Genomic DNA, 21640 nt, shown 5'->3' on the forward strand with positions numbered 1-21640 from the left:
GACTCACTACTCATTACTCCGCTGACTCACTACTCATTACTCTACTGATTCACCCCTCCTTGCTCTACTGACTCAGTACTCCTTATTCTACTGATTTGAGCAGTCAATGCAGGAGTTAATCTATTGTATACACTTTTATTGTTGTTTTTAATCCTCACCAGAGGATATTTTCCCATTGATTTTTAGAGAGTGGAAGGGAGAAGGAGAGACACAAAGAGAGAAACATCAATGTGAGAAAGACACATGGATTGTTTGCCTCCCACATGTGCCCGACCTTGTCTGGAGACATCGCTGGAGACCAGGGCTGGGGATCAAGTCTGAAAGTGAGGTGAGAGCCCTTGACCAGAATCAAATCCGGGACCGTTCAGTCCACAGGTCGACACTCTATCCAGTGAGCCAAACCGTGAGGGTGACTGTATAAACTTTGACATAGAACATTGAACCCAGGCACTGTGATACACACCTGTCTGCAATGACTCTGTTGCACTCGTGTTTGAAAAGTGACAGGAGAACAGAGACCGAATTACACTCATCAGCTCTTATGTTTAACATCCCTTGCCAAATTCTGGAAAGATCTCGAAGATTGAAAATGTAATGAAATTTAGAAGGAGTTGGCAGCATCTTCACCTAGAGATAAAAAACAAAAGAGTGATACTCATTCACTTTTCTGATAAACTAAAAGTAGAAGTGTTTTTAGAACTATTTTATTTCACAAGTCCTATTTTAAATTAAATAGGCTGAGCATTAAACCAACGTTAAGTTTATATTTTCATTAGCGTTGATGGAGAGAACACATAAACCACCACAGAATGTAAAGGAGCATAAGCCCTTGAATGGGAGGGATTCAAGCATGACATACGGGACACAGATTCCAGCCCGTTCTACCACCACTAGCTGGCTTTGAACAAGTCACTTCCCCTGACTTCTTAAAAACGATGTGAGTTGTCAGAATAAGCATTCCTGGTCATTATTACCTCATTAGTGTTATTCGGAAATAGGTCTTAACAAAACACGGTGTGAGCTGGTCACCAGGTTCACTTCTCAAGTCAACAATGATTATGTTCTATAGACTGTCTGATCAGGGGCCTTCATGAGCTTGTATTTCCACATGTACATCTGTATATTGAAATCTAAGTTCCACAAAGGGGACCCAGGCTCAGTCCACAGGCGCTCATATGTCTGCACACCTGGAATAAATCGGCAGGCATATAGTCTGATGTGCAGCTGTTAGTACTAGGTGGTGTTCCTGGGTTTTGTTTGTTTGAACACTAATTTACTTATTATTCCTACCAACTTGTAGAATCTAAACAGGCACAGCTGTAACCATGACCAGGTGGGGATACACTTGAGGTGTAGCAGGTGTGGGGGGCACTGCTGGCCATGAGGAGAGTGTATTGGCATCGTCAGCATCGCTTTCCAAAGCGGAGCTATAATTCTGGAGAAACAGAGCAGACTTTCCACAGGATGCGTTCAGGAGCACAAGTTCCCTTCCGCTCCCTCGTGGAATGAGCCCTCTCTTTGTTGAACTAGTCCCCCCCATTGAGTTTGGAGAACGATTTTCACAGGCTAATTCACAGTGGAAGTAAAAACAGCAGGTAGCAAAGGAGAGGGAATGAAGAGAAGTGTTCTTTCCCTCTTTGCTCAATTCCATGCCGAGCGAAAATGTAAACCATACACTTATGTTACAGATATGCAGAAATAAAGGGACAAGGCCATGGGCATGCTGCTTTTCCTTCTTTGCTGGAAAAGACAGCCATCAGCCACTGGAGTGGCCATTAAAGGGAACTAGGCAAGTGCCTTCCTTCCCCTCTGCTGCTCATTTATGAACTTGCTTCTTTCCTTCTCTTCTGGTGCCTCCCTTTAATTTTATGTCAACTTCCTTCTTTTCGGACCTGCTTCTGCTTTAGAGCTACGTTAAGTTCTATGAAGGTGAAGCGAAGCACAGCGAGTGGATTAAAAGTGTGTTTTGTGAAGACGGGGGATTTGAAAAAATATAGATAAAGAAGGCTGTTTATCTGGGGGTGGGCAGAGGAGGAAGACTTACTTATTTTTCAGTGACAATGTTTGAGCACCTCCCACTACCCTGGGAAGACACCCAGTAAACGAGACCGCTAGGTCTGCTGCCCTCAGGGAGCTCTCCATCTGGTGGGAAGCCAACAATACGTAGGAAATAAGCATATTGGTAAACAAACAATAATGATATAAATCGTGGTTAGAAAAAAATGGAGTCCTGAGACAGAGAATGCCCGAGATGAGGCCCCGGGCAGGCACTTTGGAGGAAATGAAGGTCAGGAGGATGATAATCAGTCACATGAAGTGTCCTGGCTCCGAGGTGGAGAAAGGCGTCATGGCTGGAGCAGAAGGTGGGAGGGAGACAGGTGAGCAAGGCCAGCTCAGGGCGAGGGCACAGCCCCAGCCAGGCGGTGGCTTTCGCTGTGAATGTGACTGGGAACCTACTAGTGCTTTTGAGGAGGAGGAAGGCTCTCTGGGTTACTTCCTGTAAAAACGTCTCAGGACTGTGGCAGGACAGACTCAAGGAGGGCAAGCAAGGAGGCTGGCTAGGAAGGTGCTGCGTGGTCCGGGCAGGTGACGGAAACCCCCATCAGGGCTCACAGCGAGGTGGCTCTAAGCTCTCAGCGGGGGGCACATTGTGAAAGCAGGTCCTGAGACTTGCAGCTGGAATCAGGGGATGGAAAGACAAGTGGAGGGTGGGCCAGTTTTCAGCCCGGGGAGCAGGACGGTTGTTGCTGGTAACTGAGATGCATAAGGCTGGGAAGGGGCACATTTAAGGACAATCAGGAGTTCTGTTCGGACATGCTAACTTTGAGATGGTTGTTCGATATCGAAATGGTGACGTCGACTCAGCACTTAGAAATAGGTCTGGATCCGAGCAGCGAGGCTGGGATGCAGGTCCTGATGTTGACGCCATCAGCACAGAGAGGTGTTCCGAGCCCCGAGGCCAGATGAGATTCGGGGTAAAGACTGAGACAGAGCCCTAGTGGATAGAGCGTTGGCCTGTGGACTGAAGGGTCCTGGGTTCAATTCTGGTCAAGGGCACATGCCCGGGTTGCGGGCTAGATCCCGTGCAGGAGGCAGCCAATCAATGATTCTCTCTCATCATTGATGTTTCTATCTCTCTCTCCCTCTTCCTTCCTCTCTGAAATCAATTAAATATATATATATATATATATAAAAGACTGGGACAGAAACCACGTCCGGCATCCAGATCGAGTGCACCCAATACTTGGAGGGGGTGGAGAAGGGGCTTAGGAAAGGTAGCCAATGGCAGAGGAAGCAAACCGAGTGGATGAGCTCCCTCTGAAGCCGAGTGAAGAGAGTGCTTAGGGACCATTTATGTCAAATGCTGCGGAGAGTCAAGTAAGAGGAAGAAGACATCAGCCTTTAGCTATGGCAACACCGAGTTCCTGGGCGACCCTGCTGAGAGCAGTGGAAGTGAAAGCTTGTGCACAGTGGGTTAACGAGGCAACGAAAGGTGAGGAAGTGAAGCCACTAAACCAGTGGTGGCGAACCTTTTGAGCTCGGCGTGTCAGCATTTTGAAAAACCCTAACTTAACTCTGGTGCCGTGTCACATATAGAAATTTTTTTGATATTTGCAACCATAGTAAAACAAAGACTTATGTTTTTGATATTTATTTTATATATTTCAATGCCATTTAACAAAGAAAAATCAGCCAAAAAAATGAGTTCGCGTGTCACCTCTGACACGCGTGTCATAGGTTCGCCATCACTGCACTAAACGGTCAGATAACAAGAGGAGCTTCGACAGAAAGATACCAGGAAGACCAAAGCTTTTCATAAAAATGTGTCTAAGGCACATTAAATTGAGCAATAGCCCCACTGGAAAACAGATGGGTCTTAGCACTGAAAATTCTCAGACACTCAGACCGTGCCATTCATGTAGGAGTTTCTTTACAAGAGGCAGAACAGCACGTGCAAAGGCCCTGTGCTGACGGGGGTTGGGGGAGGGGCGGCTGTGTGCAGGAGCATTTCATGAGACACACCCACTTCCTGAGAATTCTGTCTCTGGAATCCCTGAGCCCGCCCCGGAATCGGAGAGGCTGGCCCTCGGTGTCCCCAGGACGTAGCTTCCGCACAGATGTGTGTAAATGGCCTAAAGAATGGATAGTGGCCGAAACCGGTTTGGCTCAGTGGATAGAGTGTCGGCCTGCGGACTGAGAGGTCCCAGGTTCGATTCTGGTCAAGGGCATGTACCTGGGTTGCGGGCATATCCCCAGTAGGAGATGTGCAGGAGGCAGCTGATCGATGATTCTCTCTCATCGATGTTTCTAACTCTCTATCTCTCTCCCTTCCTCTCTGTAAAAAATCAATAAAATATTTTAAAAAAAAAAAGAATGGATAGTGAACTATGACAACTAATTCTCATCTCTGCCATTTTCTGGCAAACATATCAACTTTGTTTTTATCGCAGACCTACACTTAATTGCTTTTTCATAAGTCTGCCTAAGCCATCTGGTGACAGGCACAGGTCTGCTGAGCTTTACGTAGGTCCCTGACTTGTGTATTGAAATCTAGCCTATTTTTAAGTACATTTCCATCCATTTACTAACTCATGCTCCACCTCTGAGGAACACACCAGTTTGGGTTAGCTAAGAATATCTGGAAACCCAAGTATTCACTCAGTCAGTAAATATCTGGGTCTGACATAGTTTGAGAGGAGTGGGGGTGGGGAGTGGGGGAGTGGGGGGATGTCTGGGGGGGAGACAGACATTCAGAGAGTTACAAATCAAAGTAACAAGTGGAAAAGCAGTGTTTTCATTTCAGCAAAATTCTACTTTCTCTTGGGTGTCATAGCTGGTTCATAGCACTACCTCATACATATGGAAAACATCATTCCATCAGCACATGCGCTGCCTGGGAGGAAAAGGCGTCCTAAATCTCTTTGAGCACCTAGTTTGTCCTGCACAAAGCGGCATGACCACATGTAACGTGATAACTTCGCGGGCCACGCGTGAGAACTGGGCTGGATCACACTTGACGTGTTTTTATTATTGACCACAGACAACGGTACCTTAGTCCACTGCCACAGCACTCTGCCCGCGGAAACTAGACTTGAAATCATCTCACATATTTCAGGTTTGAACTTTCTACAGGGATCGAAGTATCCGCAGCCAATAATTCCTGAAAAAATACACACACCCACACAAGATTAAAGGTGCAAGCTCATTAAAAGGTTATAAGGTGCATGTTTATCCCTGAGAATAAATCATTACAAGACTGACGAGGCGGTGTTAAGAATTTCTCAACAAAGTCAGCAGTGGGCCTGGGAAGCTTAGCAGGCTGAGCATTTTATATGGACTCGCTCATTTCACCCTCCCAACATCCTCTGAGAAAGAATCTGAGGCAGACATTATTATTCTTCCCATGTTAATATGGGTTCAGGACTGGCCCACAGTCACACGGCCTGTGGGCGAATCTGAGATTTGAACCCATGTAGCCTGGCTCGAAGCCTGTAGGACAGCACTCATCCTGGGTCCTGGGGCGTAGGAAGCTGGCAAAGGACTTAGAAACCACTTCCCTCATCCTGCAGGGGAACAGCCCAGGCCCAGGCAGGCAAAGCAATTGCTCACGGTCAGCGGAGAGGTTGTTGAAAGACATGGACTCGGCACCCACCTCTCCAGACCTGCGGTCAGCCAACGCCCGGGCCTGGGCTGGTCCTCTCGTGGCTCCCGGAACACACCCAGCACAGACAGTGCGACATAACCGCCCTCGGGAAGGGTACGTTGTAGGGTTAGAATGTTTGGGGTTCAGACTGCAAAACCGGGGTGCTCTCTTCCCCCCAGGGAGACGGCACACTGCGTGACGTGCTCAGTGCTGAGCAGGGTGTTTTCAGGGGAATATGAATGTGAATCGCTGTTGGGAGGTTCAGAGCAGGTGACAAGGGGGTGGGGGTGGGGGGAGCTAAAGAAACTGGGCTTCGTTCACACAGCTCGAAGAAGAGCAGCCTGGAGGGAACATGGAACTGCCCTCCAAAGTCATGGCTGCTGGTGCCAGAGGCCGGAAGGCCCTTTGCTTCCTGAAATCCTCTGGTTCTGGGTCTCCAGCTTCCGGTGGGACACGCGTTCTGTGGGGAGCATGGGGTCTGGAATCCAAAATCAGGATTAGCACCATGCTCCTGCCCTACGCAGGCCACACAGCCCTGATTGGGCAGTTATTTCTCTTTTCTGAGCCTCAATTTCTGGCTTGTTTCCACATTTAACTTTCAATAGTAATCACATTGAAGAGCGTATCAAATAGTGTGGCAAATGCTCACATACAGACCACTAAGCCGAGAGACACCACAGGGCCCGGGACACTGGAAGCCCATTTGTCCATCCCTCTCCCTCCCTTCTCCCCGAGGTAGCCACCACTCCGACTTGGTGAGAACCATAACTAGCTTTTCTTTATGGCTTTGCCATGTATTTTTTCCAAACTTTAACTTTTTTTAACCCTAATTTTTGAAACTTAATTTCATAGAATCATGTATTCCTTGGTGACTTGCTTATTTCACTCAACATGCTACTTCTGAGCTTTATCCATGTTGACCCATGTAGCTGTATGTGCTCATATTTGCTGCTGTGTGGCATTACACTGTGTACCTATGCGGCAAGTTATTTATCCGATTTTATCGTCAATAAATATGGGGCTTACTTCAAGGCTTTTGCTATCATGAACATTGTTCCGGGGCACAGATGCAAAATCAATTACAGGTGGGTGGAGGACTTAAACACGGGAGGCAAAGCTATGCAATGCTTGGGGAGAAATACAGGAGACCGTCTGCATGACGTCTGGGGAGGAAAGAACTTCCCAAGTGAGACTCAGAGAGCACACACCATAAAGGAAAACAATGATGAACTCTTACACAGCCGGAAGTGGACCTGCTGGGGGTGTGGCCAAGGGCTGCTTCTCCAGAACCAGCGTCTAACCCCCCCCCACCCCCCCCACCCCACCCCCCCCCCACAGGGCTGGCGGCAAACTGCTCTCGGCCAGCTGGGGACGAGAGGCCCAGTTGCTTCGTGTTCTCACCAATGCCTGATTTTGTCAGAATTTTTCATTTTTACAAATCTAGCGGTATGATGTGGCATTTCCTTGGTGCTCTAAATTTGCATCTTCCTGAATATTCATGCTTATCACCTTTACACTTGTTTACTTGCTACTTGGTTACCTTTTCTTAAAGTACTGGTTTTTTATTGCCCATTTTAATATTGGGTGGTTTGCTTTTCTCTTAATGATTCATACGATTTCCTTAAATATTCAGAATACTAACTTTTTTTGTTTTGTTATATGGGTTGAAATTTTTTTTCTTCCACTTTCTTGTTTTTCTACTCTATTAATGCAGATTTTTAGAGGAACCACAGTTCTTAACCTAGGCAAGTTTGTCATCCTTTTCCCCTACGGCTTATGCTTTCTGAGTCTCATTTAAACAGTTCTTTCCTACACAGAGGTCATTTGGATATTTTCCTTTATTTTCTTCCAAATGTTTTATAAGCTTTGATGTCCATATTTAGATCTTTAATCTATCTGTATTGGTTTTATGTTTGGTGTGAAGTAGGGGTCCAATTTCAGTGATTTTCCCATAAGAATTAGTAAATATCCCAGAACCACCCATTGAAAATGCCTTTCCCTTCTGATCTACAGTACCTGCCATGTCAAATAATTAATGTCCACATATTCATGAGTCTGTTTCTCTTGTATGTCTTCACAAACATAACTTTTGATGGTATAGTTTAATGTGAACCTAAATTTGGCACTAAAAATTTCTTCTTTATTAACATAGCAAACTGCTACATTTGACTTCGGTATATTATATTGTTAACCTATGATCAATGTGCAGTCACTCAGCCCAAATTCCTCTTATTAGTCATGCCAAGAAAACCAAAGCACAAAGATTTGCTTATCTCTAAGCCAACCTTTAACAAGGCTATTTCTAAATATTCCTGAGTCTTAACAGGGGCTATAAACATTCTTCTTAGTATTTACTCCCCTCTTTTCTGGTACTTAGCCCTCTATCTCACATACTTAATCCCCACTTCACACAGAGCCTTTTATCTCTTAAAGAAGGTTTTGCATGGTCTATGTCCATTATGTATGCAATTAAAAAATTAAACACCAAGAAGAGTCATACCAAAAATTTTGTCTATTGAAGCATTGGAAGGCAATGTGCAATTAAACACAGTAAATTGTCTTTTTAAACGCTGTGGAATGTCATTTCGACCCCCTCCAGGGTGGATCATTGCTGCTATGAGCTGTACATCAACAATAGTAGTGAAGTCTCCAGGCTTATCCAAGCTGTACATGCCTTCCATTTCCATCATTTGTCGCACAATCTCATTAGTTATCTGAAATGTTATACACACTATTTTAGTAACATCTCACAATCATGGTCCTCCATAGCTCCTATAAAATTAGTACAGATGAGATTAAAAGAAAATATTCAACTCTTATCAATGAAGGGTTTGTAAATGCTAATGACCACCTTCAAGGTTACTCGGCTTAACCCATCACCCATGAAATCTAAACCATAAGTTAAACGTGTCTGGTGCAAGTCCAATCTGCTCCTCATCACATTGATAAAACTCATTTCCAAATACACTTAATGTGTATTAATTCATTCCATAAATGAATTATGGAATATCTGGCACAATTGCAGTAGTACTCAAGTTGCAAGTTTTACTATACATATCTTTCATACTCAAAATTCAACACTTCAAAATACTTACATCAGGATGTGGGATGGTTTTACTTCTGAGCTTTCAAAATTTTATCACTGAATGTTTGGGTTTGGGTTTTGCATCCTCACCTTATCTTTCCTGCAGCCTCTAACATTGCTACAACTCCCTCCTTACTAAAAAATGTTCCCGCTCTTGGTTTCAGGGGCTCAGTTCTTTCCAGGTTCATCTAATGACTTGGGTAGCATCCCACGCACCATTTTCCACCTGTCCCTCACATGTAACTGTTCCATAGCGCTCCATCCTCCTCTTCTCTTCCCACTGTTCAGAGGATGCCATATCAACTCTATACCCTGGAGAATCTCAACTCTGGAACCCCACCTTCAGGTTCGTTCCTAAGCTCCACACCTCTGTGTCTAAATTCCTACTGGGTATCTCACAATCTGGGCACACAAGCACCTCAAATATAGCAGTCTTTCCTTTAACAAACATTTAATGAATGATTTCTGTGTGCCTGGTAGCATAGACAGACATCCCTGTCATTCTAGTAGTGGGAGAGAAAATATATATATATAATAGTATATTATAAGTCTTTTTTGAAAAAAATGAAGCAGAGAAAGGAAATAGGCAGTGCTCAGAGGTATAGCTGAATATGGGGAGTAGGGGAGGCTCCGGCTCTCAAAACATATAAGGAAAGACTTAAAGGACATGAGAAAGGAAACCACTTAAATATCTAGGGGAAGAGCATTGCAGGCAGAGTAAACAGTAAAATGAGGTGCTGAGCGAACATCATATCCAGTGTGTACAAGGCTCAATAAATGTGGCTGGAGCAGAGTCACGGGGAGGTGAGGTCAAACGGGATAGGGCCTTTGCGTCCCGGTAAGAATTTTGGCACGCATATTCTATGCGTCTCATGGAGGATTTTGAGCAGAGGATTGTGTCCTGATATGGCTCACATTTTAACTGATTTGAGAATAGATTGAGAGGGGCAAAGGAAACGGAAGCACTGAGGAGACATCTGTAATGGTCAAGAAGAGAGAGAATAGTTTGCACAGATATTGGCAATGGAATGGATAAATCTTGGGTATAGTTTGAAGATAGAGCCAACATGATTCCCTGAAAGACTGAATGGTGTTGCTATTTTTTGAGATGGAGAGCACTGTTGGAAGAGCAGGTTTAGGGAGTAACAGGAATTTGGCTTTGGAGAGGACATGGTAAGTTTGAGATCCAACTAGACATTCCTAATTGGATAAATGAGCCTGAAATGCAGGGACTCTTCAGTTTATTGATGATATCTAAATATGCTTCCACTCTCCTCACCTTATAGCAGTGATGGCGAACCTTTGGAACTCTGCGTGTCAGCATTTTGAAAAACCCTAACTTAACTCTGGTGCCATGTCACATGTAGAAATTTTTTGATATTTGCAACCATAGTAAAACAAAGACTTATATTTTTGGTATTTATTTTATATATTTAAATGCCATTTAACAAAGAAAAATCAACCAAAAAAATGAGTTCGCGTGTCACCTCTGACACGCGTGTCATAGGTTCGCCATCACTGCCTTATAGGAGCTGCTGAGAGGTCTATGGAACCCAACTGAACGGGAGAGAATCATTGATTGGCGGCCTCCTGCACTCCCCCGACCCCCCACTGGGGATCAAGATGGCAACCTGGGCATGCACTCTGACCAGAAATCAGACCCTAACCTCCTGGTTCATGGGTCGATGCTCAACCACTGAGCCATGACAGCCGGGTTGTGATCATGATTTTAAAATGAAACCAGGTGTGGTTTTCTCCAGTCAAATTTAGCTGCATAGATAGGGTTGGAAGGAGAGCAAACTAAGTTTTAACAGGGCTTTAAGGTGGTTAAGGCAGAGGGTGTATGTTACAGTGATTGCAATGATGGATCGTAGAACTTCAGCTGGGAAAAGAAGCGAGGGAATTAGAGGAAATGGGGGACAGTTTACTGATGGTAGGAAAAATGGATGATAGCTCCATTGGAGTCAGGAGAGGGACCAAGCCGCAGAGTGGATGTGGTGGTCAGAGAATAAAACGCTTGCAACTGCGATAAGGAGGGATTTTGCACTGATGACAAGGTGTAGAGCATGGCCGCAGGAAGGAGTCATTCAGACAGGGTGGAAGGCATGCTCTGTGGGGAGGCCAGGTCAAGGAACGAAGAGGCCAAGATCATGTATGTCGGTGCTGGCATCACCAAGAGTTAAGAGAGCAGGCTGCATAATTTGCAGGGCCCAGGGCAAAATGAAAATGCAAGGCTCCTTATTCAAAAGACTCCTTATTAAGAATTTTGAGATGGTGACAACAGAGCATTAAACCATGTGCAGGACCCTTTGAAGTGCGAGTCCCTGTGGACGGCACAGCTGGCACACCCTTGCGGCTGCGCCCCCGTGACAGGGACAGTACTGGAGCGCGTGACAGAGATCGGGAACTGAGCCCTGCAGGGAGAGAGGGCTGATAGCCTGCCGGGCTTTCAGGGGGAGGGCAGTGAGAAGCAAGGAGAACATCCCCTCACCTCCAGGCCTGGGTTCAGCTTGAGAAGCCTGCAGGGAAAGCGGCGCCTGGGTTCCCATCTAAGCAAGAGGTGAAGGGCAAGTTCAGAGAAGTCACATTTACAGTGAATTCTGTGATGAACTGTGGCTTCCCGGGACCCACAGGAAGGCATGGGGAGGTGGGAGATGAGGTCGGAGCGGGCAGGGCTGTCGGCATTATTCTCAGGGTGAGCACAGACCTGAGCACAGACACCCCAGTGGTGTCGTCTGGGGTGAACCGTAGGGGGTGGGATGGGATGGGTCCAGGCCACTCCAGGTGGAGGCTGCTGATAAGGCAGTGCATGGAGGTAGGAGAGAGGTGTTGGGGTCCCACAAGGAACATGCAGAATTCTAGCAGCATCAATAAGCTTCTCTAACAGGGAATGACTCTGGGACTGGCAGGGGATCATGACTAGGACAGTGGTGTGGGGCACAGTTATAAAAAACAAGTGGTTTTTAAGTCAAGAACTCCTTTGGAGCGTGTGCAGAGTAAGGCTAAACCCTGGGGAATGGGAGAGGAGCCAGAACATGAAGTCAAGCAGCCAGAGAGACAGGAGGGCGTGTTGCTGAAAACCGCAGGGCGATTTCAAGAAGGGGGAATGTCAACTCTAACCGAGAAAAATCAAAAAAGACTAAGAATTATTACTAGGCTTAGTAAGATGAAGACGATGGACATTTTTATATATAACTAAAAATACTGATTCAATACCACCTATAGGAGATATATGTGTGTGTGTGTGTGTGTGTGTGTGTGTGTGTGTGTGTGTGTGTAATGCTCACCTGAGCATATGTTTTTATTGATTTTAGAAAGAGAGGAATGGAGAGAGAAAGAGAGAGAGAGAGAGAAACATTAATCATTGCCTCCTTTATGTGCCCTGACAGGATCAAATACGCAACCTTTTTGGTGTGCGGGATGATGCTCCAACCAACTGAGCCACCGGTCAGCGCCTATAGGAGCTATTTTAGTCATACCTGGTCTCCCCATTCATTAATGACGGGCATATTAATATCGTCAATAAATACGGTCATTTTTCTGCCTCCTGGTGGCCCATATGTGCTTCCCATTCGCTTATCCACATAGCTTTCAATTGTTCTCTAGAAAAGAGGAAATCGTTTGTCTCATGCATTAGATCTCAAGCTACATTTCTAAAAGTAATGAGCATATTTTCCAGAGTAGAATACTATTTAATATGTATAAATATCATTATTAAAACACATATTATGAATTTTAAAAATAAGTTATTAGAATGTTAATTATGAATTTATTTTAAAAGAGATATACTCAAAAGTCCAGCTTCAGCCTCAATATTAGGCTATTAATCCAAATTTTAGGCTAGTAATCAATATCAGGTTATTAATCCAAATATGCTATTTGGATTTGTCTTTAATCTCAGCCTTAGGGAGGTTAAATAGCTGAATGCCAACATGCAACATCATTTTTAATATATATATATATCAATGTTTTAGATGCATATACATTATATCATAGCCACAACTTAAAATATGTACTTAATGTTTATTAATTCAGCAAATGAGGAGTTTTACCTGAAACATTATTGGTTCTGTGGCAGATGAAAAGTTTAGACTTTTGGATAACTGTACTTCAGGATCATATTTTTTCAAATAGGCCTTAATCATTACAGTTTTTGCAGTTCCCTGCTCTCCTGTGAGCAAAACAGCCTGAAATCATAGGATAATCATGTTAAAAGGTGTTTATAACATGTTTAGTTTTAAATATCTTATGGTTCAGGTGGCCATGCTTTCATTCTATAAATTACTACAACTCATTTTTTAGAATTACATCTACACAAAAATATATCCTATTTGAGTTAAAGATTTGAATGTAAAATGTGCACTGTGAACGTGCTGGAAGGAAATATGGGTGGATATTCTCGGGACCACGGGGTATGGGAGGACTGTCCTCAGTGAGCGGGGCCACGGTGCGGAGGAGATTGAGTTGAGTATCCTGGGACCTGGGCTTCATTTCCCGAACATGTTTCTCTCACTGCCTCCAGCCCGTTGCGCTGGAATTTAATTTTTCCATCTGTGGTGTGTGGGAAAGGATGTCCTTCTTACATGGTTTGCAATCACCCAAGAAACTATCCAACTTACTTTATTTTGTTTTGCAATGGTGTCTATCAAGAAATTTGTTCTAATATTGTCAACATTTGGGACCAAAATTGATGAATACTCTGGAATACTGTCAGTCGGATAAAAATATGGCTGAAGTTTCTTATTCCAGTGCTCCCAATCACCTATACAAGAAGTAAAAATTCATCTTCATAAAACTGCATTCTTCGAAAGTAATCAGAATACAAAAATGCAAGCGATATAAATAATCAACAGAATCATAAAAACATTTAAAACACTCTCCTAAAACATGTTAACATATGTGCTTATCTAACTTCTTCTCTAATATCTAAGCTAATGTTTGCTTATCTAATATACTGTCTGTGACATTTGGTAAATTTGTTTTGCTTTCTTACAAAGGTTTTCAATTGCTAAATTATTCATCCAGAGGGACTGGGCCTGAAATGCAATACAAATCAGCTGGACGTGAAACCAGTGAGGTGTGTAGTACCTCGTAGGAAAGCCACACCCACTGAGAGGATGGGAAAGACCATAAAAAGGATAACTATAAAACTGATATCACTTCTCCCTTAACGATCTGGTAGAATTCACCAATGAGGTCATCTGAGCCTGGACTTTTCTTTGCGAAAAGAATTTTTAAGTAGATATAGGAATATTTAGGGTATCTATTTTCTTCTTGATGATGCTTGGTAGTTTTTTTATCTTTCAAGGAATTTGTCCATTTCATCTACACTAACTATCAAATACATTTTCATAACGTTGCTTCTAATATTCATTTCTTATTTTTGTTCATGTCTGTAGGATCTGTAGTGATCACGAGTTCCCTCTTTCATTCTGGACAACAGTGAGTTATGTCTTTTCTTCCTCCCCTGATATCTCTAATGAGAGATTTATCAATGTTATTGATCTTTTCAAAGAACATCTTTGGTTGGGCTCTGGATTCTAAGAGAATTCGTACTTAGATTTAAGGATGCATTTAATTTTAGTTTGCATTTTGAATTGGACTTTCTTTTTATCATCCCAAATCTAATCACCTGCTGTAAAATTATTGGTCATTCTGGATAAAGATGGCCAGCTGGAAAAAATTCATGTACCTTAGTCTCTTTTTAAAGGCCCTTTAAAATATAAACTTTCACTTAATCTCCATTTTCAAATGATTCTCCTACCCTCAAATGTGCCTGGTGTCCCCCAAATCCAGGCAACCCTGTGTTTTACACTTTCCAACCAATAATTCTTCAGTCCTTGACCAGCGTGGGGTCGGTGCAGCTGTCTAGCAGTGTGGCTTTGGAAAGAGGACCTGGAGCCGTGTTTCTTTAGCAGACTGACAAGCAGCCTTCCTGTTCTTACCTCCCCCTTTGCCTCAGGGTCCAATGCCTGAGCCCTGTGAAGGATCTGTGACATATACCACACTGCTGCGTAACTCTTCCCACTGCTGGTGTAGGGCTGACCTTTGCCCCTGTGCTCAATCAACTGCCACTTACCTTCCTGCTTTCTTGCTTTCAATATGAAGTTATTGCAGTCTACTCTACTGTTCTTTGAGTTTGTGCATTAAAAAATACCTTTGCTATTTCAGAGTTTTAGGAAGAATCAGACGCAAATGCAGTTTTTAGGAAGCATGATTTTCCTTCTCTGAGACTTAGAAGCACTGGGAGTTAGGATAGAGGTACCAAGCTCAAGGGCATTTCTTTTACAGACAGGTGAGCTGGCTCCTGTTTGGTGGGCCCTTCTGTTTGGCTCACTCTCTACTTACTCTGACATTTCCAACAGGGAAGCTGTGGGATCGATCTGATCCCGCGTCGTGAAGAACCTGTGTTCCCTACACTGCTGCCTTTTCCTTGTCAATCATTTGAAAGGAGGTGATGTACGAGGTATTGCCAACTTGTTTCTGCCAGATGTCCCGTAGGCCACTACAAAAGAGTCAGTGGTCGCCATACCTGTTCCCAGCGAGGCCAACATGCAAAATTATACCATTCTTTGCATCTCTGACCTTTCAAAATGTTTTAGCAATGATGTCACTCGTAACTGGTTTAATGTTTCCCCATGGAGAGTTCATGGAAGTTTACATTTTCCCCATCTTTAGAAATGTCATTTCATTTCAGGGAGAGGTCGCTATGCTTACCGTAATCAGTAACATAAAACTCGTACATGGTGTAATTTGTGCCTTTAGGGATTTCTGGTAACAATATCTTGCTTTTGTGGCTTCTCATAAAGGTTTCAAGCTTATCTCTGCTGTCCAATTCCAGAAGAGCTCCTAAGCTCCACATGAGGCCAAACACAAATAATTTATGAAGATGGTCGACACTCGAAATTCCACCTTCTTCCTTGGAGGGAATCAAGCCTTCCAGAAGAGTGAGAGACTGAAAATATTTAAAATACAATAAAATAAATTCTTATATTTAAAACCTTAAATAAAAAACTTTAAACGATACTAAATTTAGAAGAAGGGAAAGAGCAAACAAATGTGTGTCCACATATCGCTTGGTCACTGTCCAACAGCCACCAGCATGTGGAGGGAGCGCGGTCCTGCTTTGGACAGACCGCGTGGTCTAGCGGGAAGGATGCTAAGCCGGGGACCGGGAGATGTGGTTGCTACTCCCAGCTCACAGCACTGACCTGAGGTCCCATTTCCTGACCTGAAATGCAGAAAGCCTACACTAGCTGTTTTCTAGTTTCTGGTTCTAAAGCAGCGGTTCTCAACCTGTGGGTCGCGACCCCCTTGGCGGTCAAACGACCCTTTCACAGGGGTCGCCTAAGACCACCCTGCATTTCAGATATTTACATGACAATTCATAAAGTAGCAACATTACAGTTATGAAATAGCAACACAAATAATTTTATGGTTGGGCCACAACATGAGGAACTGTATTTAAAGGGCCAGACGGTTGAGAACCCACTGTTCTAAAGTTTGGTTACCCCAAGTTTCTAGACCAAAGATTGTCGTTCTTTTCACATTTTGCAGGGCTCCGCAAACTGTGGCCCCAGGGGCCAGCCGCCTGTCGGGCAAATGAAGTCTCACTAAAACCCAGTCGCGTTCATGTGTGTAGAGTGTCTGGCTGCGTTTGCAATACAACAGCAGAGCTGAGTGGCTGAGGCAGAGTGTTGTGCAAAGCCTAACACATATACCAGCTGCTCCTTTAAAAATGTGTGCCAACCCCCCTTCGGCTTTAGAAAGAAACAGATCTACAGTGAAACATCCTCAGTCTTGCAAAACAAAATTATTTCCAAATTTTCCACGTTTGTTATGCATTTTAAAGTAATTACTAAATATTTATTTTGGCCTTGTGTACTCTTTCTCACCTACCTACCCTCGCTGACAGACGCTCCTTACACTAAGAATCACACACTGGAATGGATAAGGAAGGATCACCTATGGACTAGAGTCAGGAGATAAAAGTCTCTGCTTAATTCTTTTTTTTTTCTAAAGACTAAGAAGGAAAACTGAGCACAGGGGGGGGTGGTGGGAGGGATGGGGGGACATTAAAAACTGCCTGGAGAACTGTCTCCAAGTCTCCCCATCTGCTATCTGCTAAATCCGCGCAGCCACGATGGCCTCCAGGTTGAACTGACTGCCAGCAGCCCCTTCCTGTGTTTCCCGTGGAGCTGCGAGCTTTACTTATTTGCCCACTCTCGTTATTGGACACACTTCCTGGGCAGGTCACCAAGCTTGCCAAGGGGAAAGAGAGTTCATTCCTCTCCCCGGACTACCACCCCTGGGAAGTGAAAATAACAGAGAGATGGCAGTCAGGGCATTCCTGAGGCTTCAACAGGAACCCAACTTTGCAGAGCCCTCGCCACCGGATAAAAACATGTCCATGGGCCCTAACCGGTTTGGCTCAGTAGATAGAGTGTCAGCCTGCAGACTGAAAGGTCCCAGGTTCGATTCCGGTCAGGGGCATGTACCTTGGTTGCTGGCACATCCCCAGTAGGGGGTGTGCAGGAGGCAGCTGATCGATGTGTCTCTCTCATCGATGTTTCTAACTCTCTATCCCTCTCCCTTCCTCTCTGTAAAAAATCAATAAAATATATTTTAAAAAATGTCCATGGACTCATACCTTTGCTATTTCAGATGCCTCTACACTACAACTGAGTAGGAAAGAAGAACCTCAAATCTAATAAACCAAACAAAAACAAAAAAAACTTACTTGCACAATATAGTTGCACTCCAAGAGCTGCATTTTGGGGTTGAGGCTTAGTTTCATGTATGTGTACACATCTTCGAATATCTTATCGTACAGGCTTTGGAACACCGTGGCCTCCTGGGCAGTGCGCTTCTTCAGCCAGGCCTGCAACACACAGACAGGGTGTGTTTAGTAAGAAAGCGGAGCGCGGAAGGCAGAGCGGCTCCGGGTCTCCGTCCCCACCTGCAGTATCGGCCTCCAGTTGAGGGCGGAGCTGCTGATGTAGACCATGCCCATCCTGGACACGGTGGCGGGGGAGGCATTCTCTATGTTGTGCACCTCGAACAGAAGCTTGCAGTTGGGGGACATGGGGATGCGATCCCCGTTGGCCAGCGTGAGCGTCTTGTTGTCGTCCAGCACGGAATTCAGGTTCTCGATCCAAATGGCATCCACCGGGCCATCCAAAATCAGGAAAATGTTCTCGCCTGCGAAGCATTGCCACGGAAAATTAAGCAAATAACGGTTCCTATAAACTGGCGGGGAGGGGGGGGGGGAGGGGGGGGTGGAGTGGGGGGGGGGGTCGATCGCAAAGGGGCTCTGCGTGGACCTTTCTTAGCTTTTAGTGTTTTTCTCCACAGCGTGGAAAATATCCCATCTGTCCAGTCGTTGGTGGCCGTGTCCAGTCTGCCGAACATCTGCGGCGCCGTGATGGCCTTGGGGTTCATGCGCATCTCCCGGTGCAGCCGGCCGCACTCGCTCAGCGCCTTCATCAGGATGGTGATCACCGTGGTCTTGCCCGAGCCGCTGGGCCCCAGGGTCATCAGGCCGTGACGCACCAGCGACGTCTCGTACAGCTGAGCAAGGACAGGACCGTCAGCTGGACCAGGCAGCCGGCAGGCCTCTCGCCGGCCGCAGGGAAGTGGTGCTGGCATCGAGGACGCTTTAATAATCCCCCCAGTAAAGTGAGAAAAATGGTTTTTAAAAATGTTTTGTTGTTTTTTGTGTTGTTGGTTTTTTATTTTTGGTTTTTTTTGTTTGTTTGTTTTTTGGTTTTTTTTGGTCTTACTAGAGGTGGAAAGTAAATTAGCACCACGTTATAAAATATGTGAGGAAGCAACGAAAACGTGGAATTGGAATGACATTTTGGAAATACTTAATTCGGGCTCTAGAGGTTGCTTCTCAAACCTCGTGATTTTATTCCTTGGGATTTTGTTTTGCTGAAACCTACGGAGCAGTTTTTTCACTCTCTCGGCCTGCAGCGTGATGGTATCGCCCCCTGGTGGTGGAAAGCAGCAACACACACCATCCTGGGAGGATCCAGGTTACACAGCTATCGGCCTGGATTCCCTAAGGCATAGCTTGAGATGAGGGTTCCTGTGCCAGTGATTGACTCGGGGGTGCTCTGAGGGGGAGATGAGGGTGTGGGGGAGCAGGACAGGAACGGGAGAAGCCGAGCACAGGGTGATAAAACCCCAGACCTGGCACGCAGCTTGCTGCGCCTGCAACAATGCCCCTCCAGTTCTCCAGAGCGGGGAGGTGAGTGTGGGTGAATGTGCTAGAATTACACAAAAATGGTGACATACTAAAAAGTGGACAGTGTCTGGGACAACATCCTGTCCATTATGTTGTTAATAAAAATAAGTCAGAGGTCTCACAGCTGATCAGAGGTAGAATTTGCATGGTCCTAAAATTTAAATAGAAATGTATTACTACTTAACCCATAGGTTCAAAGCGACTAAGGCAGTGGCCACAACATTCCATATAAGAGTAATGTTATTGACATAAAAAAGAAAAACAATATTCTAGCCCCCACCCACTGAGGTGACTGGGATTTCAGCGCTCAGTATACTGTATCCATATCAGACATAAAATGATGTTTTCCCAGAAATGAAAAAGGGTTGTAAATGGTTTCCCATACATGGATGATAACAAATACTTAAACTTTTAAACGTCAACTATTTCCTTGCAAGATCTGGATCTGTTTCATACACTTGCACTTCTTATCATCTGGCAGAAACACTAAGGTAAACCAAAGGACTTGGATGCATGCGTATAAGCATAACCAATGGATGCAGACAACAGGGGGTGAGGGTGCGGGCATGATTGGGGGGATGGGGGGCCACGGGAGGATAAGGACACGTATGTAATACCTTAATCAATAGTAAAAACATAAGAGTTTTCCTTTTGAAATGCGGTTTTTAACACTCTCCACTGGTTCCGCTCCTTCATATTCCAAAAGCCCTGGAGAATACCCGCCAAAGCGTGAAGCTCATGGAGGCTTCATCCTGGCTCTGCGCCAGCTTCGTGCCGCGGCTGATAAAGCGGCTGTCACAGCGGGTGCAATGCGGTGCACACAAAGACGCCGAGAGGTGCAGACCCAGACTCGAGTATGAGTGTGGGTGTGAACAGGTCCACACACAAAGCAGGCGCAGATTAACCCGACAGGCTCCTCAGGCTCCGTGCCCCCGGGAGGCACCCAGCCACTGGCGATACCGCCACCTGGACCGTTGCATCTTCCTGAGTTTGTCTAACTTAACACACCCTCCCAACTGCTCCTGCGAGTCTGGTCACAGCCCAGCCTTCTCACCGGGTGTAAGCACCTCAGTAAACCACTGCTTGTTTGCTGTGACGATGGGCAGCCCATCCCATCCCGCTAGGACCAGCGCGTCGCCCTGAGGCCTCTTCCTGCAGGGATGTGTTTTAATTGAGCTTCAACTTTACATCAAGTAGGACTAATATCACGAGTTCTTCTCGTAAAATGCTGACCTTCAACAACACCCGCTTCTCCTTATACTGATAATAGACTAGCATTTCTTTACCTGCACAAGTTTGAGATTCCAGGGTGGGTGGTTTATCAGACCTTCTGCCTGAACCTGGCGCGCCACCGCATCTTGTAGTTCCACGTAAGTGTTACTGTCCAGCTGGAGCCCTGGGAACAGGTCGTTGATTAAGCTGAGGAACAGGGGTTCGTCTTCATCAACCTACGATGGCAGAGAATAAACTTACTCCTTCCGTCAACAAATGTGCGCCAACCCGCTAGGACGCACACAGCGCCCTCGCTTCGCGCCTAGAAGCAGCGAGTCCTCTCCTCACCAGACTTGTCACCTCCAGTACTTGCTCCTGAACACACCCCTGAAGCCGTGCTGCCTGCAGCATCGCAGCCAAGTTCCCTGGGATTCGACGTCCTCCACAGTCTCCTGCTCCAAGGTGACTTCACCTCAGTCCCTTGTCATATGAATGCTCTGCTTCTCACAGCCAGGTATACACATCAACGTAAAACATGCAGCTAACAGTCCCTACCCCATGAAAATAGAATAGTAGTATTTCTTCACTATAAGGATATATCCATGCATGACTCATCCATCCAACATCCGCTGAAAAACCATCATCCGAGTTCTGACTTCTCCTAAGCAGCAGGTTTGAGTGAACTGAGTCTAAACCTTCTTAGCTACACCTTGAATGCCTAGATCACCCCACTCATAGCGGCTGACCACGTCTGATCTCTCCTTACTTTCTGGGGCGCCCCTGATGCTTTCTGGGGTGCTTGTCTAGGAGTCTCGAGGATACCATTATCCCAGGGAAGGAGCAGAGGACTCGGCATCAGCTGACTGGGGTTGCGGGTGGGTTCTCCAGACTCTGAGTCCCTCACGGGTCATCCACGTCCCACAGCGTGGCTGTGAGACACAAACCGGACAATACCCCCCGCAAAGGCTGTGATGGCAATGGACCGCACCGGGGCTGGTTTGTAACTGCAGCGCGAGCTTCCCGAGGACCAGTTCTTCCTCGACCTTGGTCTCGCAGGGCACGGGCACGGTGCACAGCAGAGAGAGGCCTTTGAATAAATACCCCGAGAACCCGCCCGGCAGCTGGCTGAGCAACCTGGCTCCGGCGGCAAGGATGAAGCAGCGTGACGACTGCTGTCATCTCCACAGCAAGCCTTCTGTGCATTTGGGGAAAACAGAAATGATGCTGATGTTTGGGGACAGACATAGCTGAGGTAAGCTAAACACAGACAGAGCAAAAGGCCTCGTGGTGCCCTGTGAATCCAGGTCTCCATGTTTGGAACATGCTTCATTATGAATAATGGCCAAGTACTGGACTGAAACCTGGGGGCTGGAGCCCACGGATGAGGCCTGTTCGAGGGCACACAACTGACAAGGGGGGGCACTTCCGGCTCACGCTGGTCAAACTGGAA

The 21640-nt window shown here is 45.6% G+C and overlaps 1 protein-coding gene across 1 annotated transcript in view; it reads right to left on the reverse strand.

The window, feature by feature from the left end:
- The window catches only part of DNAH8 (dynein axonemal heavy chain 8), a 265848-nt gene that overhangs the window by 109630 nt on the left and 134578 nt on the right, over positions 1 to 21640 (reverse strand). The window contains exons 45-55 of the mRNA XM_059699679.1: positions 20265 to 20426; positions 18053 to 18299; positions 17689 to 17930; positions 17470 to 17610; positions 15447 to 15684; positions 13349 to 13491; positions 12782 to 12916; positions 12209 to 12331; positions 8145 to 8358; positions 5052 to 5161; positions 464 to 627 (exon numbers count right to left, since the gene is read on the reverse strand). Coding sequence (XP_059555662.1) covers positions 464 to 627; positions 5052 to 5161; positions 8145 to 8358; positions 12209 to 12331; positions 12782 to 12916; positions 13349 to 13491; positions 15447 to 15684; positions 17470 to 17610; positions 17689 to 17930; positions 18053 to 18299; positions 20265 to 20426 — 1919 coding nt within the window. The remainder of the gene's footprint in view (positions 1 to 463; positions 628 to 5051; positions 5162 to 8144; positions 8359 to 12208; positions 12332 to 12781; positions 12917 to 13348; positions 13492 to 15446; positions 15685 to 17469; positions 17611 to 17688; positions 17931 to 18052; positions 18300 to 20264; positions 20427 to 21640) is intronic.

This window comes from Myotis daubentonii, chromosome 6, assembly GCF_963259705.1.
Source record: "Myotis daubentonii chromosome 6, mMyoDau2.1, whole genome shotgun sequence".
NCBI lineage: Eukaryota > Metazoa > Chordata > Mammalia > Chiroptera > Vespertilionidae > Myotis > Myotis daubentonii.